This window comes from Eleutherodactylus coqui, chromosome 2, assembly GCF_035609145.1.
Source record: "Eleutherodactylus coqui strain aEleCoq1 chromosome 2, aEleCoq1.hap1, whole genome shotgun sequence".
NCBI lineage: Eukaryota > Metazoa > Chordata > Amphibia > Anura > Eleutherodactylidae > Eleutherodactylus > Eleutherodactylus coqui.
In genome coordinates, this window is record NC_089838.1 from 69,764,002 (window position 1) to 69,788,223 (window position 24,222).

The 24,222-nt window shown below is 42.9% G+C and overlaps 1 protein-coding gene across 2 annotated transcripts in view; it reads right to left on the bottom strand.

Moving 5' to 3' along the window:
- The window catches only part of DOCK2 (dedicator of cytokinesis 2), a 677,690-nt gene that overhangs the window by 334,611 nt on the left and 318,857 nt on the right, over positions 1 to 24,222 (bottom strand). For both annotated transcript variants that reach the window (XM_066591098.1, XM_066591097.1), the window contains exon 26: positions 13,613 to 13,764. In XM_066591098.1, the coding sequence (XP_066447195.1) occupies positions 13,613 to 13,764 (152 nt within the window). The remainder of the gene's footprint in view (positions 1 to 13,612; positions 13,765 to 24,222) is intronic.

The following is a 24,222-nucleotide window of genomic DNA, read 5'->3' on the forward strand; positions in this document are numbered from 1 at the left end:
GATACTGTACAGGCACTTAGAGGTAAAGGCTAAAGTGGTGTCATGGTCTGTTGGTCGTAATGGAGTCATGGCACGGTTGTCTCGACATGTAGACAGGTTGTGGTTAAGGTTTTTGTGGTTTGTAATTTCTTCGGAGGTTACTTGGGTCGTTGGTCTGTATTTCCTCAGTGTTTCCTCGTCAATGATTTTGTTCTCTTGTTTGGTATGTGGATTTTACCCTGGTGTTTGTGGAACTCGGTATGTCTATTGTATTGCCTCGGTCATTATTAATTTATTTGCTTCTGGGTCTGATTGTCGCTGACTGTTTTCTAAGTTTGTGTGGAGAGACATGTTTGTGGTGGTGGGAGTTCTGCTAGGAGCTAAGTGGTGTTTTTGTTTGTCCATTAGTGTTTCCCTTGTTTTAGTTGCTAGAGTTAGTGGCTTAGGCACGAGACTCGGGTCCACCTTTATCGAGGCAATAACCTCGCTTTTAGGCAGGGCAATTCTCGTCCTAGTACTCAGGGTGAGGTTGTCCCTTCCTCCTTTTGGTTAGATTATATAATATTTGACTGTGTTCCGTAGTCTGTGCCCTGTGTGAACACAACCTTACATTCGTCCTGTGTGTGGTGCATGTTACACTAATGTGCAGAAAAGTAGTGCAGATAAAGTCTATGGACATCTTTGGGGTTCCTTTTTTTTTTCACTTAAATGCTTGTAATTTGGGCTGACAATCATTTGTGAAATAGAGTTGATTAAAAATGTTGTACAGTTTGTCTTCTGCAGCTTTTGCATATCAGTGTATATAAAAACTGCAGTCTAAAGGCCCATTTACACTGGATGATTACTTCGCTCATCGGTGATCGTTTTAGCGATAATCGGTGCGTGTAAATGGGCACCCGGCACCCGCATTTCGGGCTCTTTTCGCTGATCATTAATATCAAGTGAGCTTGATTTTACCAATCAGTTTTATCAGTCGTTCACCACGGGGGGAGGGGGGGGGGGAGATGACAGCTGATAGCATTGTTTCCCCCATGGAAAACAAAGGATCTGAGCTCAGCTAATAGCCTCAGGCTATTAGCCTGCACTCAGTGAAGGCTTCATTAACATACATGATTGGCATTTAAAGGGGTTGTCCCGCGCCGAAACGGTTTTGTTTTTTTTTCAACAGCCCCCCCATTCGGCGCGAGACAAACCCGATGCAGGGACTTAAAAAAAAAAAACGCACAGCGCTTACCTGAATCCCCGCGCTCTGGTGACTTCTTACTTACCGGTTGAAGATGGCCGCCGGGATCTTCTCCCTCGGTGGACCGCAGGGCTTCTGTGCGGTCCATTGCCGATTCCAGCCTCCTGATTGGCTGGAATCGGCACGTGACGGGGCGGGGCTACCAGGAGCTGCTCTCCGGCACGAGCGGCCCCATTCAGAAAAGAAGACGACCGGACTGCGCAAGCGCATCTAATCCGGCGATTAGACGCTGAAAATTAGACGGCACCATGGAGACGAGGACGCCAGCAACGGAACAGGTAAGTGAATAACTTCTGATAACTTCTGTATGGCTCATAATTAATGCACAATGTACATTACAAAGTGCATTAATATGGCCATACAGAAGTGTATAGACCCACTTGCTTTCGCGGGACAACCCCTTTAAGTAGCTGAGTAGCTACTTGAATACCAATTATTTTTTATGCAAAATAATCACTCAAAGCTGTCCTTCAAACTGTTGTTTGAGCGATCTTTGAGCGATTATCTGCTCGTGTAAATGGGCCTTAAGTGAGGCTGAATTGACAGTTTAGTTTTCAGCTCTTTCATCTTTCCTGCACTTTTTATCAGCTAATTTATGAGTACAACAAAGATAAACGTTGCTGTAGTCATAAATTAGCTGATGAGAACATACAGGAGAGTAGTAAGCAGAGGGGAATCAAGCCATCGGTCTAGCTTCATCTCCTACTGAGACTCAGTCTGCAGTTCCTATATACAGAAACTGCAGAAGACAAATGGTGCAAATTTTTTAAGAAACCCTATTGCAAAAATGATTGTAAGTCCAAAATACATATATTTAAGTGAAAAGAAAATCTGGCCCAAAAGTATCCATACTAAAGATGAGCGAACACCAAAATGCTCGGGTGTTCGTTATTCGAAACGAACTTCCCGCGATGTTCGAGGGTTCGTTTCGAATAACGAACCCCATTGAAGTCAATGGGCGACCGGAGCATTTTTGTATTTCGCCGATGCTCGCTAAGGTTTTCATGTGTGAAAATCTGGGCAATTCAAGAAAGTGATGGGAACGACACAGCAACGGATAGGGCAGGCGAGGGGCTACATGTTGGGCTGCATCTCAAGTTCACAGGTCCCACTATTAAGCCACAATACCGGCAAGAGTGGGCCCCCCCCCCCTCCCAACAACTTTTACTTCTGAGAAGCCCTCATTAGCAATGCATACCTTAGCTAAGCACCACACTACCTCCAACAAAGCACAATCACTGCCTGCATGACACTCCGCTGCCACTTCTCCTGGGTTACATGCTGACCAACCCCCCCGCACGACCCAGTGTCCACAGCGCACACCAAGTTGTCCCTGCGCAGCCTTCAGCTGCCCTCATGCCACGCCACACTCATGTCTATTTATAAGTGCGTCTGCCATGAGGAGGAACCGCAGGCACACACTGCAGAGGGTTGGCACGGCTAGGCAGCGACCCTCTTTAAAAGGGGCGGGGCGATAGCCCACAATGCTGTACAGAAGCAATGAGAAATATAATCCTGTGCCACCGCCATCAGGAGCTGCACACGTGGGCATAGCAATGGGGAACCTATGTGCCACACACTATTCATTCTGTCAAGGTGTCTGCATGCCCCAGTCAGACCGGGCTTTTTAATTCATAGACACAGGCAGGTACAACCCCCTATTGTGAAGTCCCTGTGGACCGACAGCATGGGTGGCTCCCTGGAACCCACCGGCGGTACATAAAAATATCCCATTGCATTGCCCAACACAGCTGAGGTAGTAATGTCGTGCTTAATGCAGGTGGGCTTCGGCCCACACTGCATGCCCCAGTCAGACTGGGGTTCTTTACAAGTGGAAACAGATGCATTTACAACTCCCTGTGGACCCACAGCATGGGTGGGTGCCAGGAAGCCACCGGCGGTACTTAAAAATATCCCATTGCATTGCCCAACACAGCTGAGGTAACGTCAGCTGTAATGCAGGTGGGCTAAAAATTAATTTGATTACACTGTAGGCGAGGGCCCACAAAAATTGCTGTATCAACAGTACTAATGTACATCCCAAAAATTGGCCATGGCCAGCCAAGAGGGCAGGTGAAACCCATTAATCGCTTTGGTTAATGTGGCTTAAGTGGTAACTAGGCCTGGAGGCAGCCCAGTTTAACTAAAAATTGGTTCAAGTTAAAGTTCCAACGCTTTTAAGCGCATTGAAACTTTTAAAAATTGTTCAGAAAAATTATTTGAGTGAGCCTTGTGGCCCTAAGAAAAATTGCCCGTTCAGCGTGATTACGTGAGGTTTCAGGAGGAGGAGCAGGAGGAGGAGGAGGAATATTAGACACAGATTGATGAAGCAGAAATGTCCCCGTTTTGGATGGTGAGAGAGAACGTAGCTTCCATCCGCGGGTGCAGCCTACGTATTGCTTAGGTATCGCTGCTGTCCGCTGGTGGAGAAGAGAAGTCTGGGGAAATCCAGGCTTTGTTCATCTTGATGAGTGTTAGCCTGTCGGCACTGTCGGTTGACAAGCGGGTACGCTTATCTGTGATGATTCCCCCAGCCGCACTAAACACCCTTTCCGACAAGACGCTAGCCGCAGGACAAGCAAGCACCTCCAGGGCATACAGCGCTAGTTCAGGCCACGTGTCCAGCTTCAACACCCAGTAGTTGTAGGTGGCAGAGGCGTCACGGAGGACGGTCGTGCGATCGGCTACGTACTCCCTCACCATCCTTTTACAGTGCTCCCGCCGACTCAGCCTTGACTGGGGAGCGGTGACACAGTCTTGGTGGGGAGCCATAAAGCTGTCCAGGCCCTTAAAGACTGTTGCACTGCCTGGGATGTACATGCTGCTCGATCTCCGCACCTCCCCTGCTACCTTGCCCTCGGTACTGCGCCTTCTGCCACTAGCGCTGTCGGCTGGGAATTTTACCATCAGCTTGTCCGCAAGGGTCCTGTGGTATAGCAACACTCTCGAACCCCTTTCCTCTTTGGGAATGAGAGTGGGCAGGTTCTCCTTATAGCGTGGGTCGAGCAGTGTGTACACCCAGTAATCCGTTGTGGCCAGAATGCGTGCAACGCGAGGGTCACGAGAAAGGCATCCTAACATGAAGTCAGCCATGTGTGCCAGGGTACCTGTACGCAACACATGGCTGTCTTCACTAGGAAGATCACTTGCAGGATCCTCCTCCTCCTCCTCCTCCTCCTCAGGCCATACACGCTGAAAGGATGACAGGCAATCAGCCGGTGTACCGTCAGCAGCGGGCCAAGCTGTCTCTTCCCCCTCCTCCTCATCCTCCTCATGCTCCTCCTCCTCCTCCTGTACGCGCTGAGAAATAGACAGGAGGGTGCCCTGACTATCCAGCGGCATACTGTCTTCCCCCGCCCCCGTTTCCGAGCGCAAAGCAGCTGCCTTTATGCTTTGCAGGGAATTTCTCAAGATGCATAGCAGAGGAATGGTGACGCTAATGATTGCAGCATCGCCGCTCACCACCTGGGTAGACTCCTCAAAATTACCAAGGACATGGCAGATGTCTGCCAACCAGGCCCACTCTTCTGAAAAGAATTGAGGAGGCTGACTCCCACTGCGCCGCCCATGTTGGAGTTGGTATTCGACTATAGCTCTACGCTGTTCATAGAGCCTGGCCAACATGTGGAGCGTAGAGTTCCACCGTGTGGGCACGTCGCACAGCAGTCGGTGCACTGGCAGCTTAAAGCGATGTTGCAGGGTGCGCAGGGTGGCAACGTCCGTGTGGGACTTGCGGAAATGTGCGCAGAGCCGGCGCGCCTTTACGAGCAGGTCTGACAAGCGTGGGTAGCTTTTCAGAAAGCGCTGAACCACCAAATTAAAGACGTGGGCCAGGCATGGCACGTGCGTGAGGCTGCCGAGCTGCAGAGCCGCCACCAGGTTACGGCCGTTGTCACACACGACCATGCCCGGTTGGAGGCTCAGCGGCGCAAGCCAGCGGTCGGTCTGCTGTGTCAGACCCTGCAGCAGTTCGTGGGCCGTGTGCCTCTTATCTACTAAGCTGAGTAGTTTCAGCACGGCCTGCTGACGCTTGCCCACCGCTGTGCTGCCACACCGCGCGACACCGACTGCTGGCGACATGCTGCTGCTAACACATCTTGATTGCGAGACAGAGGTTGCGGAGGAGGAGGAGGAGGGTGCTTTAGTGGAGGAAGCATACACCTCCGCAGATACCACCACCGAGCTGTGGCCCGCAATTCTGGGGGTGGGTAGGACGTGAGCGGTCCCAGGCTCTGACTCTGTCCCAGCCTCCACTAAATTCACCCAATGTGCCGTCAGGGAGATGTAGTGGCCCTGCCCGCCTGTGCTTGTCCACGTGTCCGTAGTTAAGTGGACCTTGCCACTAACCGCATTGGTGAGGGCGCGTACAATGTTGCGGGAGACGTGGTCGTGCAGCGCTGGGACGGCACATCGGGAAAAGTAGTGGCGACTGGGAACTGAGTAGCGCGGGGCCGCCGCCTCCATGATACTTTTGAAGGACTCCGTTTCCACAACTGTATATGGCAGCATCTCAAGGCTGATGAATTTTGCTATGCGGACGGTTAACGTTTGAGCGTGCGGGTGCGTGGCGGCGTACTTGCGCTTGCGCTCCAACAGTTGCGCAAGCGACGGCTGGACGGTGCGCTGAACTACACTGGTGGATGGGGCCGAGGACAGCGGAGGTGAGGGTGTGGGTGCAGGCCATGAGGCGGTAGTGCCCGTGTCCTGAGAGGGGGGTTGGATCTCAGTGGCAGGTTGGGGCACAGGGGGAGAGGCAGGGGTGCAAACCGGAGGCGGTGAACGGCCTTCGTCCCACCTTGTGGGGTGCCTGGCCATCATATGTCTGCGCATGCTGGTGGTGGTGAGGCTGTTGGTGTTGGCTCCCCGGCTGATCTTGGCGCGACAAAGGTTGCACACCACTGTTCGTCGGTCGTCAGGCGTCTCTGTGAAAAACTGCCAGACCTTAGAGCACCTCGGCCTCTGCAGGGTGGCATGGCGCGAGGGGGCGCTTTGGGAAACAGTTGGTGGATTATTCGGTCTGGCCCTGCCTCTACCCCTGGCCACCGCACTGCCTCTTGCAACCTGCCCTGCTGATGCCCGTGCCTCCCCCTCTGAAGACCTGTCCTGTGTAGGCGTTGCACACCAGGTGGGGTCAGTCACCTCATCGTCCTGCTGCTCTTCCTCCGAATCCTCTGTGCGCTGCTCCCTCGGACTTACTGCCCTTACTACTACCTCACTGCAAGACAACTGTGTCTCATCGTCATCGTCCTCCTCACCCACAGAAAGTTCTTGAGACAGTTGGCGGAAGTCCCCAGCCTCTTCACCCGGACCCCGGGAACTTTCGAATGGTTGGGCATCAGTGACGATAAACTCCTCTGGTGGGAGAGGAACCACTGCTGCCCAATCTGAGCAGGGGCCCGAGAACAGTTCCTGGGAGTGTTCCCGCTCCTGAGCATGTGTCATTGTAGTGGAGTGAGGAGGCTGGGAGGAAGGAGGAGCAGCAGACAGAGGATTCGGATTTGCAGCAGTGGACGGCGCAGAACTGTGGCTGGACGATAGGTTGCTCGAAGCACTTTCTGCCATCCACGACAGGACCTGCTCACACTGCTCATTTTCTAATAACCGTCTCCCGCGTGGACCCATGAATTGTGCGATGACTGTCGGGACGCCAGAAACGTGCCTGTCTACTAATCGTGCAGCAGACGGCTGCGATACACCTAGAACAGGAGTTCGGCCTGTGCCCACACCCTGACTTGGCCCTCCGCGTCCTCGGCCGCGTCCACGTCCTCTAGGCCTACCCCTACCCCTCAGCATGCTGTATTACCAGTGATTTGATTTCACAGGCAGGAAATAAATTGGCGCAAGACTGCAGGCCAAATATAATTTTTTCCCTTTTTTGAAAACAAAACGCCCCACTGCCTCTAGTGAATGAATAATCTAAGTTTAATAACTGTGCTGTGGCCCTGCTAATGTGTCACAGAACTTGAGTGTAGCAGAGTTATTAACTCTGGCAGAGCAGGTATTTTTTTCCCAATTAAGGAAAGCAAATGGCGAAGCCAGCAGTAAACCGTAGCTGGGTGCGTCTGATTTTTTAACGTTGTACACGCAGCTCACACGTGTCCACAGCCCTTAGGACGGACAGAGGCAGGACAAATAGATTTCTTTTCCCTTTTTTTTACACCAAAAGGACCCACTGCGTATATTCAATGAACATGAGAAGTTTAATAACTGTGCTGTGGCCCTGCTAATGTGTCACAGAACTTGAGGGTAGCAGAGTTATTAACTCTGGCAGAGCAGGTATTTTTTTCCCAATTAAGGAAAGCAAATGGCGAAGCCAGCAGTAAACCGTAGCTGGGTGCGTCTGATTTTTTAACGTTGTACACGCAGCTCACACGTGTCCACAGCCCTTAGGACGGACAGAGGCAGGACAAATAGATTTCTTTTCCCTTTTTTTACACCAAAAGGACCCACTGCGTATATTCAATGAACATGAGAAGTTTTATAACTGTGCTGTGGCCCTGCTAATGTGTCACAGAACTTGAGGGTAGCAGAGTTATTAACTCTGGCAGAGCAGGTATTTTTTTCCCAATTAAGGAAAGCAAATGGCGAAGCCAGCAGTAAACCATAGCTGGGTGCGTCTGATTTTTTAACGTTGTACACGCAGCTCACACGTGTCCACAGCCCTTAGGACGGACAGAGGCAGGACAAATAGATTTCTTTTCCCTTTTTTTACACCAAAAGGACCCACTGCGTATATTCAATGAATAATAACTGTGTTGTGGCCCTGCCTACACAATTCTTTCCCTGTAGTATCAATGGAGGGTGCAATGCTCTGCAGAGGCGATTTTGAGAAGAAAAAAAATATGCAGCACTGCTAACAGCAGCCTGGACAGTACTGCACACGGTTAAATATGGCCCTAGAAAGGACCGTTGAGGTTCTTGAAGGCTACACTCACTCCTAACACTCTCCCTGCCTATCCAACACTTCTGTCCCTAATGCCGGGTGCAACGCTCTGCAGAGGCGATTTTGAGAAGAAAAAAAAAAAGTCACTGCTAACAGCAGCCAACACACAGGTATTACTGGCCCTAATAAGGACCTTTGGGGTTCTTGAAGCCTACACTAACTGCTATTTCTCTCCCTACAGCAGCTCCGGTACCAGCAGCACTGTCCCTCATCTAACTCACAAGGCATCTGAGGCGAGCCGCGGGAGGGGCCGACTTTTATATTTGGGTGACATCTGATCTTCCCAGCCACTCACAGCAGGGGGGTGGTATAGGGCTTGAACGTTACAGGGGGAAGTTGTAATGCCTTCCCTGTCTTTCAATTGGCCAGAAAAGCGCGCTAACGTCTCAGGGAAGGAAGTGAAAGTAATCCGAATACCGCATGGTGTTCGTTACGAATAACGAACATCCCGAACACCCTAATATTCGCACGAATATCAAGCTCGGACGAATACGTTCGCTCATCTCTAATCCATACCCTTTCATTTTTTGCACATTCCTAAAACTAATTTTCTGATGTGGGCCGAGATCTCATAGAGTGTCCTGATGATTCAAATGGTATCTACAGATGCAACAAAAATATTAATGTGCAGATTACATTTTTCAAGAAATAATTGGCATTTGGCTGAATGTTGTTTCAGGCTTTGCTAACACAGTGATGTTTGGGTTGATAGGTAGACTTAACATAGTCAGATATACAGATTGATAAAAATCCATAGGTTCCATATGATTAAATGCCCTATATTTAGCTGCTAAAAATTTAGTCCTGCGGAACTGGATTTGCTTTTCTCAAGCACTGTGGGAAGCAGATTACACCGCTGAAGCCAATAAATTACATTTCCTTCTAAAATGAATAGAAAAGTCGTGTTTCCTGAGCTGTCATTCTCGCATTTCTTAATGAGCACAAAATTCAATTCAAAACATCTTTGTCAGTCTTCAGTCAGACAAGCGCCATCACTTCCATTTTGGCACTCCCTTTGAACCTGTTACATTGGTCTTAAGTAGATATTCTTGGAAAAATAGCACAAAAAAGCAGCGAACCTGAAAAAATGGTAAAAGTTTAAAGTAAACTATTTAGATTTTCTTCAAATTGACGGTTTTAATGAGCATAAAATAATTGTGCAGCAAACTGCTTTTCGACTGAATAAAGAATGGATTAATCAATGGGTTTATATAACGAGCGGTATTAATTGTCGCATTAAAGTGGATCTGTCACCAAAATATGCTCTTAAGGGCAGCATATTACTGGGACGGGTCCAATCTCCATTACTATGAATCTGGTGTAGTCTTTGATCGCTCCTGTAAGATAAATGGCGCAATATATTTTGTGACCTTTTGGTAAGAGAACAGACTTGTGCCTGTAATATGCTGCCTATACATTGTGTAGCATATTTAGGTGACAGATCCGTTTTAAATAAGTGTTTCGATTTTATAGGCATAGTGACTAGAGTTGAGCGAACATGCTCATCTGAGCTTGATGCTCCTTTGAGTATTAGCATACTCGATGGTGCTCGTTACTTGAACGAGTACCACGCCGTGTTCGACCAGCCCCGCATTACCACTTCCTGCTGTGATGTGCCACAGCGGGTCCAGTACAAAAATGTTTGAGTCTCCCATCGACTTCAATGGGGTTGGTTACTCGAATAGAGCTCTCGAATATTACAAAAAGCTCGACTCGAATAACGAGCACCCGAGCATTTTGGTACTTGCTCATCTCTAATAGTGACATATGTGTATGCACTACTGCAAAAAAGATTTAGGTCCCTTGATCTTATAGTAGTTACATTTCCAAAGATTCATTTTCCAAAATATTACTTGTTTTGGTGAATTTTTTGTATGCCACAAAAGACAGTAACATACTGTAGTTAAGGAACATATTTTTTGTTATAAAAATGTATATAAAAAATGTATTGGAACAGTAGTGCATATAGTACAGTCGTTAAACATAATCATAGCATATAACATTGCAAATAAAAGCAGTGCTGTTGTGTTTCAGTGTGCCAAATGCAATCAGGGAGCGGAACCGGGAAGGCATCTCTGATCTAATGCAAGGACCGATCATATGAGATGCTGTTTTGCATTTTAATTAGATGTTATCATATTTTTACTGCTCTTTGATATATTATTCTTTGACTGTGTATTAGACTTATACAAACAGATCCGTTAGATACTTTACTGGAATGTACAGTAATTGCAAGCAAAAAGATCAAGGCTGTTTGGATTAAAACATGTAGAATCAATACCAAAGGTAACATAGTATGTTAGGCTGAAAAAAAGGCATATGTCCATATATTTCAGCCTATTGTCCCCCAATGTTGATCCAGAGGAAGCAAAAAAAAAAAACCCCAATAAGGTAGAAGCCAATTTTTCTAATTTAAGGAAGAAAATTCCTTCCTTACTCCAATCTGGCAATCAATCTCTAGCTCAACAACCCTTCTGAAATAATCAGTGAGTGTAACGTGTCATTTTGTAATGCCCAAAAAAGGCCACCAGGTTCCTATTAAACTATTTTATCAAATTTGCCATGCCCACATCCCCAGGCAGAGAGTTCCATAGTCTCACTGCTCTTACAGTAAAGAACCACCTTCTATGTTGGTGTAGAAACCTTCTTTCCTCTAGACGCAGAGGGCGCCCCCTTGTTACAGTCACTGTCCTGGGTATAAACAAATGATGGGGGAGATCTCTGTATTGTCCCCTGATATATTTATACATAGTTATCAGGTCAGCCCCTAAGCCATCTTTTTTCTAAACTAAATAACTGCAATTTTGATCATCTCTCTGGGTATTGTAGTCGACCCACTGCATTTATTACTTTAGTTGCCCGTCTTTGTACCCGCTCAAGCTTTGCTATATCCTTCCAAAATACCATTGCCAAAACTGTACACAATATTCCAGTTGAGGTCTAACCAATGACTTGTAAAAAAGAAGAACAATGTTCTAGTCATTTGCCCCTAGACCTCTTTTGATGCACCCCATGATCCTATTTGCCTTGGCAGCAGCTGCCTGACACTGGTTGCTCCAGTTAAGCTTACAGTTAACTAAAATCCCCAAGTCCTTTTCCATGTCAGTTTTACTCCGTGGTAGTCCATTTAGTGTGTAATGGTGACATGTATTTTCCCTGCCCATGTGCAGAACCTTACACTTATCTGTGTTTAACCTCATTTGCCACTTTTCTGCCCAAGGACCCAACTTATCGAGATCTATATGCTTCCTCATTTTCTCCTCTCTTGTGTTAATTACTTTACAAAGTTTTGTATCATCTGCAAATATTGATATTTTACTGCACAATCCTTCTACCGGGTCATTAATAAATACATTAAAAAGAATAAGGCCCAATTCTTCCCCCTGTGGTACCTCACTAGTAACAGTGAGCCAATCAGAGTATGTACCATTAATGACCACCCTCTGCTTTCTATCATTGAACTACCATGTTTCCCCGAAAATAAGACAGTGTCTTATATAAATTTTTGTTCAAAAAGGTTTAACTTTTTTCCATGTATAGCTGCCTGGACACCATTTAAATTGACTTTTTTTTAAATTAACTGTTAGCAGGGCTTAATTTTTGAGTAGGGCTTATATTTTAAGCATCCTCAAAAAGCCTGAAAAATCATTTTGTATCCTCAAAAATTCTGGAAAATCATGCTATGTCTTATTTTCAGGGTATGTCTTATTTTCAGGGAAACAGGGTCATTACTTACCCACTTGCACACATTCTCACCTAAACCAAGTATTCTCATTTTACATACCAACTTTTAGGTGGCACAGTATCAAACGCTTTGTAAAAGTCCAGATACATAAGATCCAATGACTCTCCATGGTAAGTTAGAACTTACCTCCTCATAGAAGCTGATCGGATTGGTTTAACAGGTGTGACCCCTCATAAATTCAAGCTGATATGGAGTTATACAGTAATTTACCTTGAGGTACTCCAGGATAGCATATCTTACAAACCCTTCAAATATTTTATTCACACTTAGTTAGACTTACTGGCCTATAGTTTCCAGGTTCACTTTTTGACCCTTGTTTGAATATCGGCACCACATTTGCTATGCGCTGATCCAGTGGATCATTCCTGTCACTATTGAGTCCTTAAATATAAGATACAACGGTCTGTCTATCACAGTATTTAATTCCTTGAGGACCGGGGCCCAACAAAGTATCTATTTTAATCTTTTTAAGGCAGCTCTGCACTTCTTCCTGGGTGTTAGACTAGTAATACTGAGTGGAGAGTTTATTTTATCACTCTACATTTCATCTGACATGTCATTGTCCACTGTAAATACACCAGAGAAAACTATGTAATAGATTTGCTTTCTCCTCATCACCCTCTACAATCTTTCCTATATTATTTATTAAAGGGACAATACTTTTAATATTTATGGTTTTACTTTTTATATACTTGAAGACCAGGTTAGGGTTAGTGTTACTCTCGTTAGCAATAAATTTGTCTAAATCTCCTTATAGGTTGTTAGTGCTTCTTTGCTGCATTCTTGTTATAGTAGTTAGATGCTTTATTTTTGTTGTTTATTGCCTCCTTTACATCTTTTGTTCCTGTAAGGTATGAACCACTCACAGTAAGTATTTAAGGTCTTTTTAAATACCTTAAGGTCTTTTTTTTATCTCCCATTTATTGTCTGTATTCTTATTTTTGAGAACATCCCAGTCAATAAGCTAAGGGCATCTCCGAGCTGAACAAAATTTGCCTTCCTACTGTTTAGCATTTTTATAGCTCCCCTGTAATACTCTTCTTGAAAGGCAAGTTGAAATGTGCCCCCCAACCTGCACCCTTGTTATTCTGTCAGGTTTGTTGGTCAATATGAAGTCCAAAATGGCCGTCCCTCTAGTTGGGTACTGTTCAAGTTGGGTAAGGTAATTATTTTTAGTTATTGACAGAAACTTGTTACCTTTCTGAGATCTGCAGGTTTCAGCTTCCCAGTTTATATCTGTATAATTTAAGTCCCCCATAATAATTACCTCATTGTGATTTGCTGCTTCAGCCATTTGCCTCAATAAGAGATTTTCAATGGCTTTTGTTATATTTGGTGGCCCATAGAAAATTCCTATGAGGATTTCATTATTGATTTTTCTTAGATGTATCTCTACCCATAGAGACTTCACATGTTTATCTCCCTCACATATATCCTCCCATACTGTGGTCTTTAAACAAGATTTAACATAAAGACAAACCCCTTCCCCTTTTCATTTTTTACGATCCCTTCTGAACAGACTGTAACCCTGTAAGTTCACCGCCCAGACACAGCTTTCATGCAAGGTCTCTGTTATTCCCACTGTGTTGTAGTTTTCCTCAGACACTTACTTCTAGTACTTTTCAAAGGTAATGCTTTTGACAAGTAAAACAAGAAATAATTTCATTAAAGTAAAGAGAATGTTAGGAATTACTATTCTCACCAAATCTTGACTGCTGAGCACCTCCAGAATGCTGTTGAGTAAATCTACACAATGCTTCTTATCTCTTGATTGGGATGACTCTAGTCCTCCTTCTTGTTCTAGCCATTCTTTTAATTCTTTGGTGATCATCGGTAACAAAATATCACGACATTCTGAAAGAAAAAAACAATAGATTTATGTGAAAGTAATTTAAGTATTATTACTACATGCATGACACCCATGTAAAGGGATTAGCCACTTGATCACTTTGTTCTCCACATATTAAACAGGATTCTAGCTTTAACCTAGTGGTTGCCAATACTCAGGATAGGCCATTACCAGTAGGTAGATAGGGTTCCCAGCCTGGGACCCCTACTGATCAGCTGTTGGGTGGTCCTGTGTGCTCATGCACAGAGATAATTTCTGCAGGAAGCACACAGCTCCTTTCCCACTGCAGTTGCTTATCTTTGTATTGCAAATGGCAAAATTCCCATTTACTTCAATGCAAACATTTATTGTAATACTAAGCCAGGCCAATAAAGTGGGAACAAAACTATCTGTTTCCTACACACAGGAGCTCAGTGCATCAGAACACTGGCCTGGTGAACAGCTGATCAGTGGGGATCCCAGGCAACAAACCTCAGTTACTATTGATCTACTATTGATAGCCCATCCTGAGAATAGACCTTCAACAGTTTATTGCTTGATAAGCCTTTTAAAGCCTAATCTTAGTGATAAAACATGTGATTTATGTTACAAATACAACGTGACATACAGGGGATATGAAAAGTCTACACACCCCTGTTAAAATTCCATGTTTTTGTCATGTAAAAAATCTGAGAAAGATGAAATATTTCAGATTTATTTCCAAGTTTAATGTGGCCCGTTATCTGTACAATTCCATTGAAAAACAAATAAATCTTTTAAGGTGAAAAAATTAAAATATCAAAACTACAATAATGTGGTTGCATAATGTGGTTGTGTTCAGAATTAGCCAATCACATTTAATATCATGATAAATAGTAGTCAGCACTCTGCTGCCATTATTTACAGGGATTCTGATTTATCCCATACAAAGTTTAGCTCTTCTTGTAGGATTTTTCTGACATTCTCTTAGTTGCATTTTTCAGCTAAAACAGTAAAGAGTTTACAGTACATCAAAGGGATCTGATTGTTGGAAGGTATCAGTCAGGAGAAGGAGATCAAAACATCTTCAAGACATTACACACACCACGGAACACAGTGAAGACGGTCATAAAGAAGTGGATTAAATTTGGCACAACAGTGATATTACCAAGAACTGGATGTTCCTCGAAAATTAATAAAAATGCCAGAAGAAAATTGGACCGGGAAGCTGCCAAGAGGCCGACAGCAACATTAAAGGAGCTGAAGGAATTTCTGGCAAGTACTGGTTGTGTAGTACATGTTACAACCATCTCCGTATTCTTCATATGTCTGTACTGCGGTGTAGGGTGACAAGATGGAAGCCTTTTCTAACTTAAAGCCTGTTAAAACCTCCATCAAATCTGCCAAAAGTATGTGGGAGAATATGTTATGGTCTGATGAGACAAAGGCTAGACTTTTTGGCCATAATTCCAAAAGGTATGTTTAGCACAAAGCCAACACTGCATATCACAAAATAACTCCATACCCACAGTGAAGATGGTGGAGGCAGCATTATGTTTCAGGGCTGTTATTATCCTGCTGCAACTGGGGCTTTAGTCAAGGTGGGAGGAATTATGAACAGTTCCAATTATCAGTCCATTTTGGCACACAACCTTTAGGCCTCTGCTAAACAGCTGAAGATGAAGAGGAATTTCCCTTTTCAGCATGACAATGATACGAAGCAGACCTCTAAATAACAAAAGAATGGCTTCGCCAGAAGAAGATCAGAGTTTTGGAATGACCCAGCCAGACCCCAGACCTGAATCCCATTTAAAATCTGTGGGCTGACCTGAAGAGGGCAATACACATGAGGTGCCCTCACAATCAGACAGATTTGGAGAGCTTCTGCAAGGAAGAGTGGGAAAAGATTGCCAAGTCAAAATGTGCCATACTCCAAATTATGTTCTCCTGTCTGTGTGTGTCAGCCAATTGACATTACTCCCTGTGTCAGGGACGATGGAATCCAGTCTCCAGACAGATCTAAGTGTCATGTTTACAGACAAGAATTAAAATGAAAGCCTGGGTGACATGGCAGGGGGACCCCACCTATGAAGCCTGAAGCAGTTAAGCTTATTCCCAGTCTTCAGTTAAGTTGGGAGGCCACATGCTCCCATGCTCCAATGACATTTTCAAAAGCTCAGTTCATGCATTATGTGATTTTTAGAGATGAGCGAGTATACTCGCTAGGGCTAACTGCTCGAGCGAGTAGTGCCTTAGCCGAGTATCCTCCCACTCGTCTGTAAAGATTCGGCTGCCGGCGCAGGTGACAGGTGAGTTGCGGCGGGGGGGGGGGGGGGGGGGGGAGGAAGAGAGAGAGATCTCCCCTCTGTTCCTCCCCGCTCTCCCCCGCCGCTACCCGCCCCCCGCCGGCCCCCGAATCTTTACAGATGAGCGGGAGGATACTCGGCTAAGGCACTACTTGCTCGAGTAGTTAGCCTTAGCGAGTATACTCGCTCATCTCTAGTGATTTTCTGTTACGAAGACTTTTTGCTATAGAACTCTTCCAAAAAGCTTTTGGCCGTGGAGGTGGCATCTGGCAGTGCATTTAGAAATTTGGAAATGCTAAGATTCATCAAAACTGTGCAAATCTAAAACTAACCTCTGGGTTCATTTTTGCCTCTCTTGCAATCCTCCCCAACAGCAGTGATAATGGTCTGCATTTATATCTCTGCTTTCTGTTTCATGCTTTTTAAGCTTTTGTAATAACAGCCTGATTTTACTAGATGTAATTTCGACTGACTAATATTTTATTTATCACCATCATCTATCCGATGCAGGTTAACGACCTTTTGTCTCACTTGAGGCTTCAGCTTATTACATTTACCCATTTTGACAAATTACAAACTGATTTTACACTTATGTAACCTCAAATTATAACCCCTAGAATATAATTTTACTAAAGTTGCAATTTTAGTTTGAAAGAATTCACTATCCTTAGAACACAAGGAAAACAACTTTTCCCAACATTTTTGAGGAACATGTGAATCATTACATGCATTGTTTATTTAAAAGGGTTTTCCCAAGACCTAACATTGCCTCACAATCACTCTGTCCTTCCTGGTTGTTGCTGACCAGGACATGTGACTACTACAGCTAATCACTGGCCACAGCAGTGACCTTCTACAGACAGTAATTGGCTGCAGCAGTCACATGTCCTGGTCAGCAGCAATCAGGAAGGGCAGAGTGATTGTGAGGCAATTTTGAGTCCTGGCATAACCCCTTTAATATGATTGTTTTTGCCCGGTCTCTTGAAGGTGTGCCGATAATTCTGAGGAGATGACTGTATATGATAAAAGGCCATAGTCTATTATATACTCTGCAAGTAGCTCTGTGCACTAGGATTGATTTGTCTTTCCTGTCTGAGCTGCAAACCTCAGGCTGTAACCAAGGTTTGTTGAATACAGGGAAATGTGTGTTTGTTCAGTAAAGTGTGACTGAGAGGTTAAGTGTGGAGCTTAACACAGGAATATGGGAAACAAAAGAATCTCTCAAAGTTTTGGTGGCTTTTCACATATAGTGACATATTTGTGTACTGACTGTATAGACTGCTAGTTAAATTTTTTAGAGTTTCTCTCAATTTTTTTGTTTTATATAGCCCAAAAAATTACGTGTTCCATTGATAAGTATGAGTTCTACTCGAATGTGTTCTCCTCTAGAAACTCTGTATTCTGAGTCCAGGCTGTACAGTATATCGCAATACTGATCTCAGTCTAATAGCCAATGTGCTATGTGCATCAATCCTAAGGGATAGGGAAGAATGATATTAAAGACCTCTATAACTATAAAAAGAAAAAACTGTATGCGTGTGAAATTGTAACAATTTTAACAATTCCATTTCCAAAGACATATGTAATATGTCACAACTTTAGACATTGTTGCGGCTAAAATATTAGAGCACAGCTTAGGTCTTGGCGCTGTAACATATTGTAGCCCAGAATATTAGCTTTCAAAATATACCAACTTCAATATTCGGGGCTCAGGGCCAATTGGTCAAAATGGGTAAATGTAATAAGCTGAAGCCTCAAGTGAGACAAAAGGTCGCTAACCTGCATCGGATAGATGATGGTGATATTCCATGGTGATATTACAGCTATTCCACGAAGGTCTCTTCATCACTGAACACTGTGACAGCACTCCCTGGCATTGTTCTAAAGCATTTTCTTCTGGCCGGGGATGTAAAAATTCTTACCTCTTGAAAGTGCTGCCTTTAATTGGCTGAGCGCTGTGACCAATCAGAGGCAGCGCTCAGCCATTCATTGATTCTTTGTATCTCATCCAGCTTCTCCTGGATGAGATATATTTCCTGGTCCTAATACATGAAGGAGAGCATACTGCGGGAAACATAGTGTCCCTCCAGAACTCTCCCATACTTCTTTCAATCTATTCTCTTATAAGCCTGATGAAGAAATAGTAGTTTTAAAGCTTGCTGTAAAATCATCTCTTTTTGGTAATCATTAGAAGGTATCATATCTATACGATTATTATCTTAGCATTTCATTAAAATAAAGCATGCTCTAGGAATGCCATTTTTTCTGGCATATTTTCCATAAGTTTCTTTCTAAGACCTAAAAAATGCCAGGAGAAACATCTGAACTAAATGCCACAAAATGAAAAAATACCACCGAAAACATAAGGAAAATTGCTATTGAAAATGCAAGGTGTTTTTTTACATGCTGTGGAACATGGAAATTTTAATAACGAAGCTTCACAGAGTATTTAATTAGCACTGAATGTGTCTTTTTTATTTCTATTGACAGGATATATTAACATAGGATGTGCAGCACTAATGAAAAGAAATCTTAGAAGGTTTCTGTCATTAAAAAAAAAATCTATATATACTTATTCCTCCCCTGTCAGTCTACTTACCAGAACTTCACTTCACTGCTCTTCTCCTGTCTCCTGCTGCCCCCCCCCCCCCCCTCCCGGTCACCTCACCTCCAACTGGCTGATTCTTTTGCCTCCTGTTACGTAACATACATTCACAGGCAGCCTCCTTCCTGCCCAGCAATGTACACTTCGTTACTAGATCACAGCCTTGCATGAAGTGCCGAGCTTTTGCAGAGACTGCGCATGCCCACTGTCTCTGCAATAGATCAGCATTTCTTCCTAGCCAGTGAACGCTATGGCAAAGGAACGTGACCTTCACTGACCTGTAGGAAGAAGAATGCGAGGAATACATGCTTCATAACAAGGAGAAGAGGATCCAGACTGCTTGAGGTGAGCTGACCCGGTGGACTGGAGAAGATCAGCAAGGAGAAGACGCAATAAGGAGTCTGCCTAGGGAGGAATAGGTGAGTATAGAATTTTTTTTTTAATGACAAACCCTCTTTAAGGCTCTGTGCACATCACATTCAGAGCCTACATTCTGTGCCATATACACTGGAAAAAGCTCTTCACACATTCATTGAGTTCCATTAATTTGACTGAGGCTAAAAGAGTGCCCCTTCGGTTTCTGTCAGGCCAGTATATGTTTTTATAACTTTTTTTTGGTGTTATGGATTGGCTTAGTAGATTATGCCACTCCATTGGAAGGTATATTTTAAAAAGGTATACCATATGAATCTTGTAGTGATGATTAATGATGTATCCTGCTGTGTGTCTCTTCAGTGGGATACATCACAGTCTTCTGTCTGAGATTCTTCCGTAGTATACACTATCTCCGATGTAGACTCCCAAAACACATAATTGTTTACCATAATTTGTCGTATTCACTGCAAATAATTGTCTTTTATTTTTTCTGGAGAATGTGTAACGCAGCAGTAGCATGCCATACACGCAATGTTATCAATTTGTAAAGCAAATAAGACATTTAAGGAGAAATTGTTATTTTATGCCAGAAGAGAGTTTTGAACTATTTTGACGCAGCATTGATTTGACTTCAAAAAGAATATTTGACATACAGTACTTGCAAGGAGCTGTTTATTTAAAGTTATTTTGTCCCTACAAAGGATATTTTGTTTTTAGACGTCAACTTCTGTGCAAGTCGTAGCAATTGTGAGATAATTTTGAAATTTAGCTCCTGAAGCTTACTAGATATAGACATTTTGTGTGTTAACTGACAGGCTTTGCTCCAGATCTCCCCGGGAAAAGACTTGCCTAATGCTCCCTTCCATGCCCCAATCCACCTAGGGAGGTGACTGCCCAGGCGCTCCTCTCGTAACAGGCTATAGAGCAATGAGACAGTGTGCCTAGGCACCTCTGAAGCACAACACAGCCTCTCAAAGGGGGTGAGCCTCAAATTCCAGTCCTGCTCCGGTGTTATTTTTTATAAATGACTACGAATCTGGAGGTATTGCATCCAAGAGCCAGGGGGCATACCCCTCTCTTCCTACATAGGTCTGTCAGCGGTTGCAAACCTCCTGGGCCTATTAACTCCCCCACACTGGACTCTGTCCCCACAGGCAGGAACCCCAGGCTGCGCAAACCCAAGGTAAATGGGAGCTGTGGATTCTCCACTAAAGGAGTAAGAGGTCCCGGGACCGAGGTCCACAAATCCTCTTCCAGGCCCTGAGTAAAGTGACCATCATAGTCGATGCTTCCATCCTTTCCCAATTGACTTTACCCGGGATCCAAAAAGCCCCACGTATTTCTAATGGGTTGTCCCCTCTTTCAATGGACACCCATAATTTATTAGACCCATGATGGAACAAATCCAGTATACAGGCTGCTATCACAGCCTTGTGGGGTCACAATTTTTTTAACACTGCTAAATTAGCTGCATATATACGGTCATATGAATAAGGCTTTAGACTGTGCTCTTGTTTCACAAGCAAGAATTACCTACTTTTCAAACAAGACCAAATTCAGTGCTATATCATCAATACAGCCTGAGATACAGCAAGTTGAATTCGATACAGTAAGTTCAAATGTATGTTGAATGCAATGTTTTATAAAAAAAAATTCTGTTTGTCACAGAGTGACATGAAGATGAACATAGCTGTCAACAGCCCATTAAGACAACTGCAATAAGCAGGTTGTCTGTTTTCAGGAAATACAGCGGGTTTAGTGGTGCACTTACATTTCAAGGTGTACAATTCCTGTACTTCAAAGGTTGTTACTTTTTTTTTCTCAGTTTCTACCTTTTTTTTTACCCTTTACCGATCGGTTTATTTTATGAAGATATGTGCATATATGCACAGGCCTAAGTGCCATATATGAACTCTGCACATGTTCAACTTTTATTTTTAGGTGTTGTGCATCAGTTTCTGCTTAGGTGACAATGTTAGCTACTATATGAACTTTTAAGCATCTTGTATAAAAAATCAGGAACGGACACAAAATTGAATGAAGATGTCTATGTATATGCTGAGTAGCATTTTTATAATATGCAAGGCGTACTTTCAGAAAATCTATGAGGATGGCAAGGAAATATTTTTCTTCTTTGTAATTTAGAATTTATATGTACATGTCAAAAATGTAAAAATTGTTCTGGCTACGGGAGGTGAAAAAATGTCCAAAAACTCCTGGCAGAGAACCGGATAAGGCTGGAGTGTTTTAATATGAATATTCTGCCAAGTTCCATTCTTTTTAACAGCATTTGTATTCTTATCATCAAAAACAATGGGAGCCTTTAGCATTCATTGGGATGCATTTGAAAACTAATTCAATATAGGGTCATGGGACAGAAAAGAAAAGCCAGGATGGTAGAATGAACAAAGCCAGACTTCAAAACTGTAAAACAAAGTGTACTCGTATATTAAGAAGTCAGTTTGAATTTAATTACCAGAAATGGAAACATCCTTATATAACCAATGTACTTTTATAATTTGCTTTTCTTCACATTTAATTGATCCTTCTGCTGCTAAAAGTAACGTCACGGTACAAATAAATCTATTAAATTAATTGTTTCACATTGATGCATTATCTCATTAGATGGTATTAGATGGTGTTGTGAATACCTGCTAATTTACTACCATATATTGATTATACAGCATAACAGAAATGACACTTTCTTTTCACACATTATAAAGTAGGTAAAAGCCAATTTCATAATGTTACAATACTTGCATACTGGGAAATGAAATGACATAACTTGTACTCTTGTATTAATTATTCACTTGCTAAAAAGGGATGAAAAGTGATAAAAGGAGAATTATTCGAATCCCTGACCCTTCCCATGAGAATAGAGCCGTTACAGAAGTTCTAAAAAAACCCAAGTCATGATGTAAGGAGATGAAAAATGAAGTTACAACAATCAGTTTCGTGATGTTAGACACACAGTAGCTGGTGGCATTAAAATAAGTCCAAAAAAATAATTTACGTATATAAATGCCAAGAAGATGATGGATCTAATGACACATTGCACTGAGGGTTATAAATAATGTAGCAGTGAAAAACCTATTAATGATTTTAAAAAGGCTGAACTTGATGAACCCTTTTCCAACCTAAGTAACTACATAAAGTAGTAAGAAAATTGTTACAAAATCTTTTCATACGCAGTTATTTTCATTCCCATAGATGAATATGGATGATGTGGGGGTTTGTCTTATGGTGAGTTCAACAGCAAGAATAAATGGGTTCACATACACACAGTCCAAATATCAATCAAGTTTACTTACAGTGATAAAAAGTATAGACACATGCAAGATATGAAAAAGGCATCCAAGATATCAAGAAATATATAACCAAAGAGACATCTAAGATCAAGAGATATAAAGAGGATGTACAAATATAGAAAAGCTAAGCAATATTATATTTTGCATGCATGGTAGCGGGAATTCAATCTGGGGGGAGGGGGTGGGGGAGAAATACCCATTTCATGGTGGATTCCCTATGCTTTGTTTGCAGTGAACTTATAAACCACGGATGACGAGTCAAGGAGGATTTTTTCCCCTGAAATTATGAAAACTGGCTTTCACCTAATTGGAAGTCTTCCACTGGATCAACATTGGGGGGTGCCCGTTGGGGGAGAGGGGTAATAAGCTTAATTAGATGGACATATGTGTTTTTTTGGCCTAATATATTATGTTACTTTGATATTTTATACATATTCTGTCAATTGTTGGAAGACAAAACTTTCCTCTTAACTGCACAGGTCAGAACATCATGATTGAGAAATGTTTTTAAGTGTCAGCCCCTACTAGGTGTATGATAGGGGCTTCCAAGCTAGGAATATATGTTGAATACATCTAAGTTTCTGTTTATGAATTTGAAGGTTTAAAGCCAAAAATACTCCTTCCATTCACAGTGTTGGATAACGTTACTCTTTTATTTAATCCAGAATCAACACCACACCATCAAAGGGGTTTTCCGAGGTATATGATTTTATTTAGTCCTCTTATTCTTGAAGAATGGAGCGGTTCTTAAAACTCGTTCAAAGGAGTGCAAGTGAGTGTTAATCGTTACGTGTAAGTACACGGCCATCTCGCACAATCCATTCATTTGTCGTTTATCACTGATTTTAAGCCTGCATAAAAATGGGTGTGAGTTTGCTTGCTTTTTGCTTTGTCCAAATGGCATTCATTCAGTTGTTTGAAAGACTGAACAACTAGAGGGTAGGGTGATTGTTTGCCTTTCCAAAACACAATGACTACTTCTTTATTGATATGGCAGAAGACAATGGCTTTTCTTAACACTAATTAAAACCCTGCAGGCCAGAGAAATCCTCGCATAAACACACACCCACCTGAGCAAACAACATATACAGTGTTTACCTTACCTAATGAGGGAAATGGAGAGGACTTCAAACAATTATCTGTACATTTAAATGCTCAGCATTTCTGTGCAAAAAAGTTGTTCATTTTTTCAGTCATTCATTTGTTCAAACAATAATCGTTATGTGTAAATGGGGCTTTAGTTTAGTGGTTGCTGTAAGAAGGGAGGTCATTTTTTTTACAAACGCTGTATGACAAATCCACTTGTACTTTAAGAATAAGAGGTTGAAATAAAATAGCTTTATGCCAAAGAAGCAAAACTGAAAAGTAAGAAAAAAAGGAGCAATATTTGCATATGGCTGTGGTTAGCATGCGACAACCATCTTACAATGTATGCATCTCATCAGTATTTATGGAGTAGCTATCATTGCAAAACAAAAAAATCACAATCACTCCTTATTCAGCTGTTTTTGTATATTAAATGTAGTACAGAAAGGAATCTTGTGTCTAACCTGCATAATTTGCGTCTTCTTCCCTATCTGTGCTGCTTCTCATAAATGTTAAATTTCGCTCCAAATTTCCTAAATACGTAATGTTTCAGGTGTGATGTTAGATCAATGCTCTACACTCTGATCAACAGATGTCTTCCCCTATTGCTTTCTCTTCCCCTCATGCAGTCCTGATGCAATGGAAACATGATCATATATACAGCGTGGCCCAAAAAAAGGGTCTTCAGACACACGTACACATAAAAAGTATCTGCATAAAAGCTTATTAGATTTATTTAGACATCAAAAGCTAGCTGTAAGTAATGCTTAACTTCCGCAATCACTTTTGCTGCTCAAAGTGTTTGCCACTGTTGTACTTCACACA